A 15,771-nucleotide genomic window follows, 5' to 3' on the forward strand; every position below is an offset into this window, starting at 1 on the left:
CAATTTGATTTCTTAGGAAGTATGCAGCTCTCCTAACTTCTAATTCTTTGAAAGCAAGCATTCATCGTTTGAAATAGCTCTCTCTGTCCCTACTATTGTTTACTGACATTTTCTACATTTTAGCATCAGACCAAGTTTTAAAAATTTTTATAACTTATCTTCTCCTTCCACGAAGCTGCCAAATGACTCTTGTTTATTTTGCCTCTCAGTTTGGCCAGATAAAGTTTATGGCTCACACAAATCTAGCCAGGTAGACACCAGTAACTCCACAGGGGGAAAGAGGTGAGTAAAAAAAGAAAAGCTGGAAGTCTTTTAATGTTAACATTTTATTTAAACCAGTACAAGCACCATGCTTAACAAAAGACTGTCCAAAATAAACATGCAATATGAACTAGCAGAGACTGAAACCACAGCTTAAGAAGCTGTGCCAGTTGTTGGTTTTGTTAAATGATGACAGAGAACTGTTAAAATTCACAAGACTAAACCATTAATGTTTCAAGCCTCCTGAATGAGATTATATTGGACCATCTAAATCAGTGGGAACTGCCCTGACATGTTAATGATCTCAAACAATATTCAAGTAATTATATTTATATGAATTATACTCCAAAAAGCAAGAAAATACAATTTCTATCACAAGCTTACTGTATATGAGCACTGATTTGAAATGTCAAATGGCATAATAAAAACAAATTTCTCAAGAATATTCAGCTTGGGACCATTGGTTTTGAGCGGTCTAGAAGATTATTACATTCTTCCAGAAATACAAAATAAGATTTGTCCAGAAATGTTTGAAACACATCCTCACAAAAGTTGTAATGGCTCAAACTCTATAGATTCCAGTATTATCAGTCTATTGAACAAATAGGGAAAGCAACCATAGTAAGAATACTTGAATTGATAGAATACGAGTTACTCTCTACTTCCACCAAATATCAGCATTTAAACTCTTATGAAAATATCTATTCATCACTAGTCCACATATGGATTAATGACATTGCTCAGGTTTTAAAAGTAGTCCAAACACTTTTTTAAGTACACCTTCCTTAATATCTATATGGGTTGGGGGGAAACGGCCAAATTTAATTTGGCAATAAACTCCGCTAACTGGAAATTTTTAGCTAACGTGTCAGACAAGGATACAGTTTATGGCTACATTTGACTCCTGAAAATAGGAGATAAAAAGGGAGGGAAAAGTGCTGACACACATTTTGCTACACAAATTTAGTAATGACAGTAAAAAATTTAGCAACACGCTCTTAAACAAGAGTATGTTTAACTGCACTAGGCATTTAGTAAACTTTTAGAACTAGACAATTTGAACATTTATTTTAGAAGTCAATTAAACACAAACAGTCAACCAACTTTTTTCCTAATATAATTGCATCAGTACCAGAACAAAGTGATCACTATTCAAAACTCAGACATTTTGGAATTTCAGCATAGTAACCTGAGAAGTTTTCTTCATATGTTTTTTGTTGTCATGGAAACCATACTAAATAATACTGTGATTACCAGTTGGTTCTATTTTGACATTAGATGCTATGCAGAACTTATGCAGGGCCAACAATTTCAAAACTGACTTAGAAGACCACAAAGGAGGGTCCCAGGAAAAAAGCTGCTGCCAAAATGGATTAAGATTTAAGGCTGAATGGGAATGGTTGTACTAGAAAGATACGGAATGTAAAAACTGCAATTATGAAATATGGAGTTATTATTTGGGAAACGGCAGAAAAAGAGACACTAAATAGGAAACATACTCGAAAAGAACAGTGCAAAATTTAGTAAGATGAAAGGGAAATCTATACAAATGTTTGAGAACACTTTAGAGCATGGGATTTGTAAAATCTCCCCATAGAACAGATGGAATAAAAATGTCCTACTGATCCTCTAACCTCAATCTGTTGTCTTGAAAAAAACATATTATTAATTAGGAGTCAGACAAGCTCAAAAAAGCATGGTTTATCACAGCTCTTTGCTCCTGTTAAAGAGAGTAGGGGAACTAAGAGTTCTAGTGTATGGCAGGTCAACATTATCTGACATTATGGAGGACCTCCAAATTTAAAAACAAACAAAACTAAAACATGCAAGACAAAATAAGGAACTTCATTAAAAAATACATTCTTGCAGCACTAGTTTCTCTTATTGCTGCAAATCAGGTGAAACAAAACCTCATTTCCTTCATTCAAAAACATTAAAAACACTCTCCACTCACTTGGATTACATTTGCATTTCCACAGAATTATATACATGTTATTCACCAACATCAAAATACCTGTTTAAAGAATTCTTAAACTTCCTGGGTGAGCTTTCTCTCTCTCTGGATATTGGAAAAAAGAATCCTTTCCCTCCAAGAACCAAAACAAACACCTACTCTAGCACTTCCTCATCTCCAACTTTCTATTGCTTCCTGACTTCTAAATTAGTGAAGCCAAACAGTGTTGGGAACAGAAGATGTTCTATTCAATATCGCGAAAATTCCAACTATCTTTACTTCTCACAGAAACCTCAAAAATAAAATGCAAAGAACATATGAATGGAAAACATGCCAAAATTTAAATTTTGCTAGTTTTGAGATGACTAAGATATTCTTAATATAAGAATACACGCACCAAGTTTGGTTAGTCTTTAGAGTTTCTAGACCTATTATCAAATTCATGTTCAGTGGTTACTTATGTATTTGTTTTTACAAGTATGCCAAATATCAGAATCCTTGCTTTATGCCAAGAGTACCATCATCTAACAAGACTGGTTTAGTTAACTATTCAGGGATCCAGTTCAGAATATCTTCTGACATTTAGGATATAAGATGTGATTGCTATTGAAGTGTTAATGTTATTAACTATGGCCAAAGTTTTAAGATAATTTTTTCCTATGGCACAAAACTAATCACGAGTATACCCAAAATTATAACTCTCGACTGCCATATATTCATCAATGCAAGCAGATAGTTGGAATTTTTAAAATATGAAGTTGATTTTATTACAAATTTCAGATATACACATTAGAAAATTATTTTATTTGGACCCTTTAAAAAAGTATTATTTTCACCAAATCTGGAATACTGGCAGTGTAAAAGTCTTAAACTAACTTTAAAGCTAACAAATCAAAGGCACAGCATTAACACATTTAAAATAATTAGTGTTCACAGGACATTAAGAGGTGCTTTATAAATAAAGTGTTATTAACCTAGATTCAAAACTGTCTAGAAATGACATAAAAGGAATGAAGCCCTTGATTATTACAAACCACTGATTTCTAAGACTAAGATGCTATTTTCCATAAGGAGAAAAGCTAACAGTCATAATTCTATCTTAAAATCTAACTCCCCAACCTTAAAACTGAGTGATTGATGAACACAGTTTCTAGACTTGATTAAAAAGACACAGGAAACCAAAGAAGATACAGAATTCATGAACGTACTTGTAATGCAGGTTACACGAAATTATTTCATGGCTCAATACTGGGTCACTCAAGTCTTTGACCCCAAATGAATTTCAATGATTTGACAAGTGATAATATGCTATTTTCATAAATAAACTGCTAATATCCAGTATTTGTCAAAAGGAGGCAACTGTTGTCTCTCACAATCTAATATATCCACTTTCCAATGGTGTCTGTAAATAGTAACAAATGCTGAACCATAAGTTATAGAAATTAGTCACAAGAGTGCAAAAAGTCCCTGGAGAAAAGTAGTCCACCTAACAATTACCAATATAAGGAAACACTTTACAAAGTTTCATTACTATGAAGATGATTTCCTCTTTGTTCAAACTTTGCACAAATGAAGAATTTTTCTTTACTGCAGGAAACAAACTGTAAGTAACAGTGCATTTTTAGGCATAAATAAGTATTTATGTCTGGTTCCAGTACGGTCAGGTTAATACATAAATACTTTAGAAACACAGAAGTTCACATTAGTGGAAAAATCCAAGTTTCTCACGTAACCATTCTTCAGTTAGGTCTTCAGTATTTCTTATTTCAAACACCTTTAAAAAAAAAATTAGGTCATACTTTGACATTCCAAAACAAAAGGCAAATATCTGAGGATTTTTTATATATTAAAAAAATATTTTATATTTGAGTATTATATCCCAAATTATTTTTGGTTATATATTTGAGTATTAAACACCAAATTCTGCTTGCTTTCATTGTTTATGACTTAACCTGTATAAATCAGATATACCTTTTAGGTAGTACTTCACTTCTTTTAAATGCTAAGTACTCAGTTATCAAAGTACAGCCATCAAGACAGCATTAAACCAAAACTCTCTCAAAAGCACAAATCTACAAATAGTCTAAAAGAGCAGTTCTGTAAATCTTATTTCCTGGAAGACATCCCAAGTATACACAACTAAAATCAATCTAGTGAGGAACTGAGGAACATACGCTGGTATTCCGGAGTCTGAATGTCAAATGGAAATATCGGATGGAGATCAGTCACAAATCTCTATCAAGAATCTGAATCAGGCCCAGAAAGTATAATGCCTATAGAAAAGCAATGTATTACAGCAGAAAGGACGGGATTTGGAGCCAGATGTGAATCCTAAGTCCTAGATAGATCCTGAGCAAGTCATTCATCCGCTAGGTCTGTTTTCCTATCTACAGAATACCTCACAGGGCTGTTGTAAGGATTCAATGAGATTATCTGTAAAAGTAACTTGTAAACTGTACTGTCTCAACTTCAGCACTGTAGGGCATTCCCAGGATTAGAACGGACTCAAGGCTGGTAACAGCTCCTTCTTAACTGCCCAAACCGTTAGAGCAACTCCAGTGCTCCTGTGTTACAAATTAGGAAAAAGTAATGTCTATAAAGCAGTGGTAACAATCACATGGGCTAAGGGGAAACAGCAGAGGGCACTTAAAGGCATTCCAGAGTTGATTATTAAGCACCCAAGGGGAAAATACTGATGCTGTTCTTAAAATAAAACTTGAAATATTGTCTGACACAGTTTTAGCAATATAATATTCTATTTCAAAACCTTACGTGCATATACCTTTTTAACTCAAACTAATATGTGGAAGTTAAATAAAGTCTGAGAGCCAAGTACCTCTCTTACCTTTAACTTTCAAAAATACCATAAAATAGGGACATATTAAATCTTAAAGCAAGTTCTCATATAAAACAGAATGTTCTAACTTTATTAATATTCTTAACAATTTTATATTTGGAAAAATACAAGTAACTGCATAATACTGAATTCCAGCACAGAACGCGGTTCATTTTAGACTATGGTAAAGGGTTCTGAGAAACTTCAATGTTGACCTTTATCTATTAGAAATTATCTTATGGCAGATAAAATAACTTTCAATAGATTTAACAGTTACAGTGGCTTTCTAAAACTGCCTATATTTTGAATGTGATTTCTTCCAATCAACTTACTCAAAAAATACACTTTGGTTCAAATGCTTCTATCTTGTTCTATTTCCAGTTAACAAAAAGCTTTGGCTAACTTACTAATCTGGTCTAAATAACCTTCACCTGCATAAAAAATACTCCTTTAGACTATTTTAGCTATTGCTTTATAGTCTAAAGGAAAATATTGTCTCAACAAGTCAACTATAAATACCACCTTGGTTAGTTCAGCTGTCTGGACTAGCTTATTCTTACTCCCAGCATACATCATCTGTTGTTCAGGCTTACATCCTGGAAAAGAGAGATTAGTGCAGAAATGAGACACAGATTTTGAGAAAGTTATGGGTTATCATTATTTTCATTTTTTTAAAATGACACATTTAGGATTTCCTTTGCTATTGAGTTTACAGAATGTGTATGGGTTGCATTTTGAGTCTTACATTGCACACTGCCTACAGAAAGAGATAAGTTATAAATAAACAAGAACAAGTCTACAGGTTGGCAAAAATAAAGATTCTAGACATTTGTAGATCCTGACTTTCAGAGCCTTGCAAACAATTAAAAACTTTCTGCACTATCTTAACTTTGACACTAAATATCAAGATAAATTTTATGGATGACTAAAATACACGAGGTTTTGGGATGGTAGTGGACCAGTAGGGCAGGGAGATCTGCTCTGACAAAAGCTTCTCTCTGCTGATACATTAAGTTAAAAATATACTGCAGTGTATTTTGAGTGCTAAGTAAATGATGCAAATTATAAAGTTTGGAGAATAGCTCAGTGAGTGCAGCTTTTATTGTGGGCCTGAACAGTGGTGACAGAAGTTCTGGTGATAATGAATTCCTTAAATACCAGTAACCTATTTTAATACCCAATGTAAATTACTCTAGGACCATTCTCAATATTATAAGCATATCACTGTTAACTACTATTTAAAAGAAACACAAATACATACAATTATATGTGAAGTTCACATTTTTATAAGATTAAAATATAAAAAGAAAATACTTCTGATATATTAAAATGTCATCACGTTTCAAAATCCTTAAAATATATGTGTGATTTGAGTCAACAATTACATGTCTAGAAATTTATCCTAAGAAAATAAGTTCTAAGAGATGATGCTTCATTCTTTCTAGGGATGCATGCACACAGGCACATGGACATACACAGACACAGACCCTCCTCAATTTAGGTTATTCGACACTGTCCATCTTTAAAAACAGCATAAAATTTGTCTAGTATAAAATGGCTTAATCGGATCTAAGCCAAATATATGTTATTTAAAGAAATTCACTTACCAACAGGACTGGAGAAAATAAAGCACAGAGGATATGAAACTCTTCCATCATCATGTTGATATTTATAACTATACACAATGAAGGTTTTTCTCAAGTTAAAGAAACTAAAGTTACTGCTCTGAGACAGGTATTTACCAACACCTGGGGAGCTACTGAGCTGCAAGTTTCTGTCCTATTCTTTTAGGCCACATCTTTATTACTATCTTTCCACAAAATTAAATGGGTCCCAAGGATAAGTTATAAAATCACATAATCTCTCAAAAAAATAACTTTTTAAAGTACTGGTTTAATACAGATTATTTTCTTCTCAATTTTTATTGTACACATGTTATAATAAAGGAAATAGTTTAAAAAAGAAAATTATTCATCCCATGAATAAACCAACTTTTCGTTTTTCCTAGTCTAGTATACGCATACATATTTTAATTTGGCTTTATGCCAGAAGGATACTTTCAGATTTTTAACAAATGAGTTCACAAACAGGTCTGACCACTAAAGAATAAATCTTTTAAAGCACTAAGAAAAGGATATCGAGGTTGTCGTTCAGGTAGTTCATCTTTAAGTTCATCTGGTGAAATGCCCTGGCACCACAGAGAAAAGCAACTTTTAAACATTTTCTTACCCATAAGTCCTTAAGAGATACACCAAGCACCCATTCTACTAACAGTTATACATTTATTACCACATGCTACAAAATAAAATTTTATCTTACTAAATTATACATAAACTCGGGTTACTAAATTCTCAATCCAATCAAAGCCTCCTTCTGCCCACTTGGTCTAGCTCCATTTATTAACTAAATATGGGGCTGGGAGGCACAGATTGTATGCTTATGTTCCAGCTGTCAGGAAATACAGAATGACATAAGCCAGTATCTTAGCAGCAAGAAACAATGTCTGATTTCAAAAGAAAGAACTCAATTCTTTTTACTCTAGTTACTTAATTTGACAAACTAGATATTTAAATTGTAGGGTTTCAGGTTTTATGTACTAGTCAAGCAACTTAGAAGCAACTTATAAAGTTGACTCACTTCTTACTCGGTATACAACCCCAACTTATACCACTTATTTTTTTTTTTTTTTTTTTGAGACGGAGTCTCGCTCTGTCGCCCAGGCTGGAGTGCAGTGGCCGGATCTCAGCTCACTGCAAGCTCCGCTTCCTGGGTTTACGCCATTCTCCTGCCTCAGCCTCCCGAGTAGCTGGGACTACAGGCGCCGCCACCTCGCCCGGCTAGTTTTTTGTATTTTTAGTAGACACGGGGTTTCACCGTGTTAGCCAGGATTGTCTCAATCTCCTGACCTCGTGATCCGCCCGTCTCGGCCTCCCAAAGTGCTGGGATTACAGGCTTGAGCCACCGCGCCCGGCCCTTATACCACTTATTACACCGGACTTCACTAATGCTTTTAAAGAAGGTAGTTAAATTAGCAATATAACATACTACACAATTAGCACATGCTTTTATGCATAATGAGCATGTATTTAAAGGAGGTTCAAAACTCGTTTTAGAAGCACATGTAACTAATATAGCATCTTTTGAGAAATAATAATTACTTAACTAGAAAATTGTATTTAGTTCATTGAACAAACCTCAAGCTCCTCATCCAGTACCACCAGGCGTTTATCCTTGTCAATCTTCACTAAAATAAAAATCAATTATGAATAAGCTGGAATTCTAATGTGACCTTGATCCACCCAACCCACACAATCTCAGCCTTTTTTTCAGACATCTAAAATTAAAACATCAAGAAACACAAGCATAAAACTCATTCACAGTTTTAGTATACAGTTTATTAGCTAGCTTTGCTTTTCAAGCAGTCAGCTTTTAAAAGCTTTTACCCATAATTCCCAGTACCTAATTTGCTTATTTAGAACTTTATGTCAGTTTCTTACATTTCCTGTGTATATGAAGAACTTTGTAACTCAAATGCAACTTCTAGATAATAAGGTCTATATGCAACATGGTCAGAACTGCAAGCCTGAAAGGGTAACTGTAACTGAGACCATGATATGCAACATGGTCAGAACTGCAAGGGAAAAAGTGCCTGATCAGGGATTAAAATAGAGAAACCTCAAAATTCCTGGCTTCTCCAAGGTCAGGATTTCATGGCACAGTATCATTATTCTGAGAAAGTGAATAACCAAATAGAAGTGATAGATATATTCAAATATATCTAATGTAATCCAAAACTAAATCAAAATAAGTTTAGATACTCTATGCCTCTATTCTTTCCTGTTGGTCTGGCAAAGTTGACTGTGTTTGGTTTTGCACGAATTTCATAGTAAATCTTGTGAGATATAATATAATCTCAAATAGTTTCAGCTTTTACAGTAAAATAGCACTAACACACATTTTCACTGTTTTTTTTTTCACTTTTAAGAACCATATGTCGACATTGTAGTATTTATTTGTAATGAAATCAGAATTCATGACAAGTTGTCATGACCTCTGATTATATCAGATCTGCCAGATGCATCTCTGTTAAGCATGGTCTCTAGAGTTTTACATTTTCACCCCCTCTTCCTTTCCTCATCTTTCTAAATCACTACCTACATATTAAATACTGCCTATGAATACAAGGGAAATCTGCATAATGTCAGATATAGCTCACAGTGGGAGAAGCAATATGCAAATCACTCTTTCCATTTTCAGAAGACAGTGCCAGTGCCACTTAAAAGTACTCTTCCTGAAACCGGAGTTCAAGTCTACAACTGGAATAATGCCCAAAGTCACTCTGCACACAATGCTGAACTTTGTCATTTTAGGTGTAGGCAAAGGTTTCTTTTGAGGATGAATGGCCACGCTATTTTTAGTCCCCCAAGAAGGATGGGTTGGATAGGTCACTGCAAATGGGAATCCTCATTTCCCAAGGACCAAGACGACCGCCTTCTCCAGAGCTGTACAAGCAGCTGAGAAAAGGACTATGGGGGAGGTGGGACAATCCACCTCTGTTCTGTGACATTAGAATTAGCTGTTACTTATTTTTTAAAGTGATCTAAAGGTGGTGGGGGGGAAATGAAATAGAGGAAGTAACATTGCTTTCTAACGGTGCAGTTCATGCAATGTAGCTACAAGATTGAAAACAAATTAAGACCATGTAACTTTGAGGCAATCACTTTTAGCTTACTTATAATAGCAGCATTGTTCGTTTCTTTGCGAAAACGAAACTTTCTCAGCTTTTCCACTAAATCTTCAGCAACATCACAAACAACCAAAGACTCGCTCTATAAAAGAAAAAAAAAACACATATAAAATGCCATGACTTCAATATAAGTACATGTTAAAGTTATGAAACCTAATACCTTTATAATGCATACTGACATTCACAAATGTCAATTAAGTGAAAGCATTAAAGTGAAATACATGAACACTTAAAAAAACTTTAAAATCAACCAACCTTTGGATCTACACTGCTTAATCCTACACATCTGTTCATCTCATATATGTAAGGTACACTTTAACTTTCTCTTTGGCTAATGAATGTCTCAAAAACCAGACACATAATAATGTGCAATGTCATCAGAATTGGAGAGGAAGAGAAGAATATGAGGAAAGTCAAGAATCACTGTCTGCTGTTAGAAAGGAAGTCAAGCATACTATTTTTATACAGTGAAGGAAGAACAAGAAAATAATCTGATTATACTTAGAATTAATAAATTATTTTTTGTCCTCACAATTACAGGGGAAAAAAACAATTCAAGCAACGTAAGTGTTAAAAACCCCATAAGAGTAAAGACCAATAATATTTTATATTATAATTAAATGATTATGGAGATATAAAAAGGAGCTACTAAGAATGTGCATAAGAAATAAAAGCAGAGACAAAAAGAAACATTGCAATTGATACCACAGAAATACAAAGAATCATTAGAGACCATTATGAACACTACACTCCAACAAAATGGAAAACCTGGAAGCAATGGATAAATTCTTGGACACACACAATCTACCAAGACTGAACCATGAAGAAATAGAAAACCTGAACAAACCAATAATGAGTAACGAGACTGAAACAGCAATAAAGTCTCCCATCAAAGAAAAACTCGGTATCTGACAGCTTCACTGCTGAATTCTACCAAAGATTTAAAACACCACTTCTACTCAACTATTCAAAAAAACTGAAGGGGAGAACATACCTCCAAGCTCATTCTACAAGAACACCATTACCCTGATAACACAACCAGAGAAGTATACAACAAAAAAAGAAAACTATAGGTCAATATCCTTGATGAACATAGATACAAAAATCCTTAACAAAATACTAGAAAACCAGATTCAACAACACATTAAAAAGATCATTCACCATGATCAAGTGGAATTTGTCCCAGGGATGTAAGAATGGTTTAACATGGGCAAATCAATAAATGTGATATATTACATTAACAGAATAAGAAAAATCATATCATTTCAAGAGATGCTGAAAAAGCATTTGACAAAATTCAACATCCTTTCATGATAAAAACCCTAAACAAATTGGGTATAGAAAGAACACACCTCAAAACAATAAAGTCCATATATGACAAAGCCACAGCTGACTGCACAGCACACTAAATGGGGAAAAACTGAAAGCCTTTCCTCTAAGTTCTGGAGTAAGACAAGGATGCCCAATTGTACCACTTTTATTCAACATAGTACTGGGAGTCCTAGCCAGAGCAGTTAGGGATGAGAAAGAAATAAAAGACATCCAAGTTAGAAAAAAAGAAGTCAAATTATCCTTGTTTACGAAAACATGATCTTATATTTAGAAAAAGCTAAAGATTCCATTAAAAAAAAAACTGTTAGAGCTGATAAATGAATTCAGTAAAGTTTAGGATACAAAATCAACATACAAAAATCAGTAGCATTTATATACAACAACAGGAAACAATCTGAAAAAGAAATCAAGAAAGCAATCTCATTTACAATAGCTATAAAAGAGCTAGGAATAAATTTAACCAAAGAAGTGACAGATCTCTACAATGAAAATTATAAAACACTGATGAAAGAAATTGAGGAGAACATACAAAAATGGAAAGATATTCCAAGCTCATGGATTACAAGACATAATATTGTTAAAATGTCCATACTAACCCAAAGTGACCTACAGATTCAAGGCAATCCCCATCAAAATAGCAATGACATTCTTAACAGAAAGAGAGAAAAGATCCTAAAATTTTTAAGAAAACACAAAAGACTGGGAATAACCAAAGTAATCCTGAGCAAAAAGAACAAAGCTGGAAGCATTGCAGTACTTCAAAATATACTACAAAACAGTAGTTACCAAAACAGCATGCTCCTGGCATAAAACCACACACACAGGCCAATGAAACAGAATAGAGAACTCAGAAGTAAATCCACACATTTATAGCCAACTGATTTTGGACAGAGATACCAAAAACAAACACTGGGGAAAGGACACTCTCTCCAATAAATGGTGCGGGGAAAAAAAGACCTCAGGCTGGGCGCGGAGGTCGAGGCGGGCAGATCATGAGGTCAGGAGTTCGAGACCAGCCTGGCTAACATGGTGAAACCCCGTGTCTACTAAAAATACAAAAATTAGCTGGGCGTGGTGGCTGGCGCCTGTAATCCCAGCTACTTGGGAGGCTGAGGCCAGAGAATCGCTTGAAACCGGGAGGCGGAGGTTGCAGTGAGCGTAGATCGTACCACTGCACTCCAGCCTGGAGACAGAGCGAGACTCCATCTCAAAAACAAAAACAAAAAAACAGAAACAAACAGACTGCAACTCTCAGCATACATAAAAATCAAATCAAAATGGGTTAAAGACTTAAATGTAAGACCTGAAACCACAAAACCACTAGAAAAAAAACACTGGGCAATTGCTTCAGAACACTGGTCTGAGCAGATTTTTTTGAGTAAGACCTCAAAAGCACAGACAATTAAAGCAAAGCAGACAAATGAGATCATATCAAGCTAAAAAGCTTCTGAGAGGAAAGAAAACAAACAGAGTGAAGAGACAACCTACAGAATGGGAGAAAATATCTGCAAATTCTCCACTCAACAAGGGATTAATAACCAGAATATGTAAGGATCTCAAACAACTCAATAGCAAAAAATCCCCATTTAGTCCTAATAATAGTTAACATGTATCAAACCCTATGAGAGTAACACTGTTATATCCTTTACATAGATTTCCCTTTATGCTCAAAACAATCTCACCAAACAGATACTATTATTACTCCCATTTTGCAAGAAACTAAGGTTTACAGAGGTTAAGTATCTTTCCCCAATTACATAGCTAGTGGAGCCAGGATTCAACCCAGGCAGCCTATCTTAACTCACTCTCTTAACCACTACAAAGGAGGTGGTGACAGATTGGATACTGGGGCTGGGGGTGGGGTGTCAGTAAGCAAAAAAAAAAAAAAAAAAAAAAAAAAAAAGGGTTACCAAGATAACTCCTAGGCTTCTGGCTTGTATAACAAATTGTCTTGTATAACACACAGAAGACCAGGTTTGAGGAGAAAGTGCATGAGTCCTACTTTGGACAAACTGAGGTGGCTTTGAAGCGCCCAAGTGGAGGAAAAGCTTCCCAGGGAATGGTAACTAAATATTGAAATATTAATATATAGATCTGGGGCCGGGTGCGGTGGCTCACATCTGTAATCTCAACACTTTGGGAGGACAAGGCAGGTGGATCACTTGAGGTCAGGAGTTCCAGACCAGCTTGGCCAACATGGTGAAACCCCGTTTCTACTAAAAATACAAAATTAGGGCCGGGCGAGGTGGTTTACACCTGTAATCCCAGCACTTTGGAAGGCCGAGGTGGGCGGATCACGAGGTCAGGAAATCGAGACCATCCTGGCTAACAAGGTGAAACCCTGTCTCTACTAAAAATACAAAAACAAAATTAGCCGGGCGTGGTGGCGGGAGCCTGTAGTCCCAGTTACTTGGGAGCTGAGGCGGGAGAATGGCGTGAACCCAGGAGGAGTTTGCAGTGAACCGAGATCGCGCCACTATATTCTAGCATGGGCGACAGAGCGAGACTCCATCTCAAAAAAACAAACAAAAACAAAACAAAATTAGCTGGGCGTGGTGGCACATGCCTGTAATCCCAGCTACTTGGGAGGCTGAGATAGGACAATCGCTTGAACCCGGGAGGCGGAGGTTGCAACGGCCGAGATCGCGCCATTGCACTCCAGCCTGGGCAACAAGAGTGAAACTCTGTCTCAGAAAAACAAACAAACAAAAAAGTACATACAGATCTGGATTGGATCTCAGAAGCAAGGTCTTCTGAGCTGTAAATTCACAAGTCATCTGAATATAGGTGTTAACTGAAGCCATAGTTTAGGATAAAGAATACATAATGGAAAATGAAGGATTAGGATGAAACCAGGGACTCCTTCGAGCATTGTCCAGGGAAAGGAGAATGGTCTGCAAGGGAAATAGACGGACCAACAGGAGAAGTAGGAGGAGCTCTGTATCCCAGAAGCCAAGGGGGAAGAATGAAGGAAGGGAATGCTTCAAAAACAAGAGAGTGTAACACTCTGGAATGCAGCTGAAAGGTCAGAGAAGATGAAAACTGAAAAGAATCCATTCGATTCAGTGACCATGACAAGATCTATTCGATGAAAGTGGGTTCAGAATTGAGTGGATGGGCAGAGAGAGCAGTGTTTTGTTGTTTCTAATGAAATTTACGCATATTAAAAAACCTAATGGGATGCATCCAAAAGATCCTTGATGGCGATTTATTTAATTCTCCACTTTATTTTTATGCTTGGGGTCCATCCCATGTAAGAACAGAAGCCAGAGCCCCCAGAACCAACAAAACTAAAGCTTTTGACAATTACTTTAAGCCCAGTGCCAAAGCTTTGGGTCGAAAGGTTTCCAACTGCCACAGGAAAGCAAAGATAAGGAGAAATCCTCTGTAGGAGGCTAGGGAAAGGAGCAGACAGAAAGAAGCTAAGGTGAGGCCGAGAGAATTCAATCAGAATTCGAGTCCTCCCCCAAAACGCCGCCAGGTGGAAGATGCTCGAGGCCCACCAACCCCTGGAACCTGGCCACGGCCCTGGCAGGGAAAGCGGGATTTGGGGGAGCCCTCCGATGGGGCAGACTCCTTTCCCTCCAACCTACAGCTCAGAAGCTGAAGCCCTCCATCCCGAAGGGCCTTCGAGGGGCCTCCCCAACCCCCCTGCTCGCGGAAGCACCCTAGTCCCATGGCCCCCTGGGCGGGTCCACCCCGGGCCTGGCTGGAGGATGCTGCCCTGAGGCGCGGCGGCGGAGGCCAAGTACTCTGGCTGTGGGCAGTGGCCAGCCGCTGGGGCGGAAGCGGCTGCCGAGCCCTCCCGGGCGCTGCCCGCCGCCGCCGGCTCCGGAAACCCGGAAAGCCCAGCAGGTCGGCTCGCCCAGCCCTCTGGCCCCCGCCCTCCCAGCGGCAACTCACCATTTTCCTTCCGGCCGTCAGCGGCCTGTCGCCTTCACTCGGGCGCCTTTAAGAATGGCACGGCGGCCGCCTCCCTTCCTGCCCCGGCGCCTGGCCCAGTCGCCCCCACCTATCAACGCGGCCTCAGCGGGCCGGCACGTGACGGCGGACGGCAGGAGGCGCGGCTCAAAATTAGCCAGAATGCGAGCGCCTGATTTTTTTTTTTTTTTTTTTTTTTTTTTTTCTCCCTGCGCCTTCTACAGGAGGATGCTCTGCCTGGCTGCAAGTGAGAAACAAACCCAAGGTGCATACTTAAAAGTCATGGGCGGAGCTTGCAGTGAGCCGAGATCCGGCCACTGCACTCCAGCCTGGGTGACAGAGCAAGACTCCGTCTCAAAAAAAAAAAAAAAAAAAAAAAGTCATGCCAGTTCTCCGGACCTTAGTAACAGTCTTCAAGCTCTGAGAGCATGTTCCTGGTGACATCAATGTTTTCAATGGTAAATGTGTGTACTGACCGCAGCCTACCTTCCAAATTTGATATCCCTCAAATCTAGGCACAACTCCTTTCCTCCCACCCTCTCCAGAACCCCACCTCTGACCATTGCTGCCTTCCAGGACTTAGTTAATATCTCTCTCTCTCCCTCTCCTTCCCTCTCCCACTCTCTCTCTCTCTTTCTCCCGCCATTCCCTCTCCCATTCTCTCTCTCTCTCCCTCCCCCTTTCTCTCTGTCTTTCTCTCACACACATTTCTTCTCTCTC

The 15,771-nt window shown here is 37.5% G+C and overlaps 1 protein-coding gene across 1 annotated transcript; it reads right to left on the reverse strand.

Moving 5' to 3' along the window:
- Positions 1-310: 310 nt before the first annotated feature.
- On the reverse strand, positions 311-15,144 carry GMFB (glia maturation factor beta). Its single transcript, XM_005561293.4, has 7 exons — positions 15,034-15,144; positions 9,784-9,880; positions 8,246-8,295; positions 7,190-7,239; positions 6,659-6,741; positions 5,574-5,647; positions 311-3,989 (listed from the first exon to the last, which is right to left on the reverse strand). Exons 1-7 carry the CDS (start codon positions 15,034-15,036, stop codon positions 3,918-3,920), a joined length of 429 nt encoding a protein of 142 aa, XP_005561350.1. The 5' UTR covers positions 15,037-15,144; the 3' UTR covers positions 311-3,917.
- Positions 15,145-15,771: the final 627 nt, after the last annotated feature.

The sequence above is a fragment of the Macaca fascicularis genome, chromosome 7, assembly GCF_037993035.2.
Source record: "Macaca fascicularis isolate 582-1 chromosome 7, T2T-MFA8v1.1".
NCBI classification, from domain to species: Eukaryota; Metazoa; Chordata; class Mammalia; order Primates; family Cercopithecidae; genus Macaca; species Macaca fascicularis.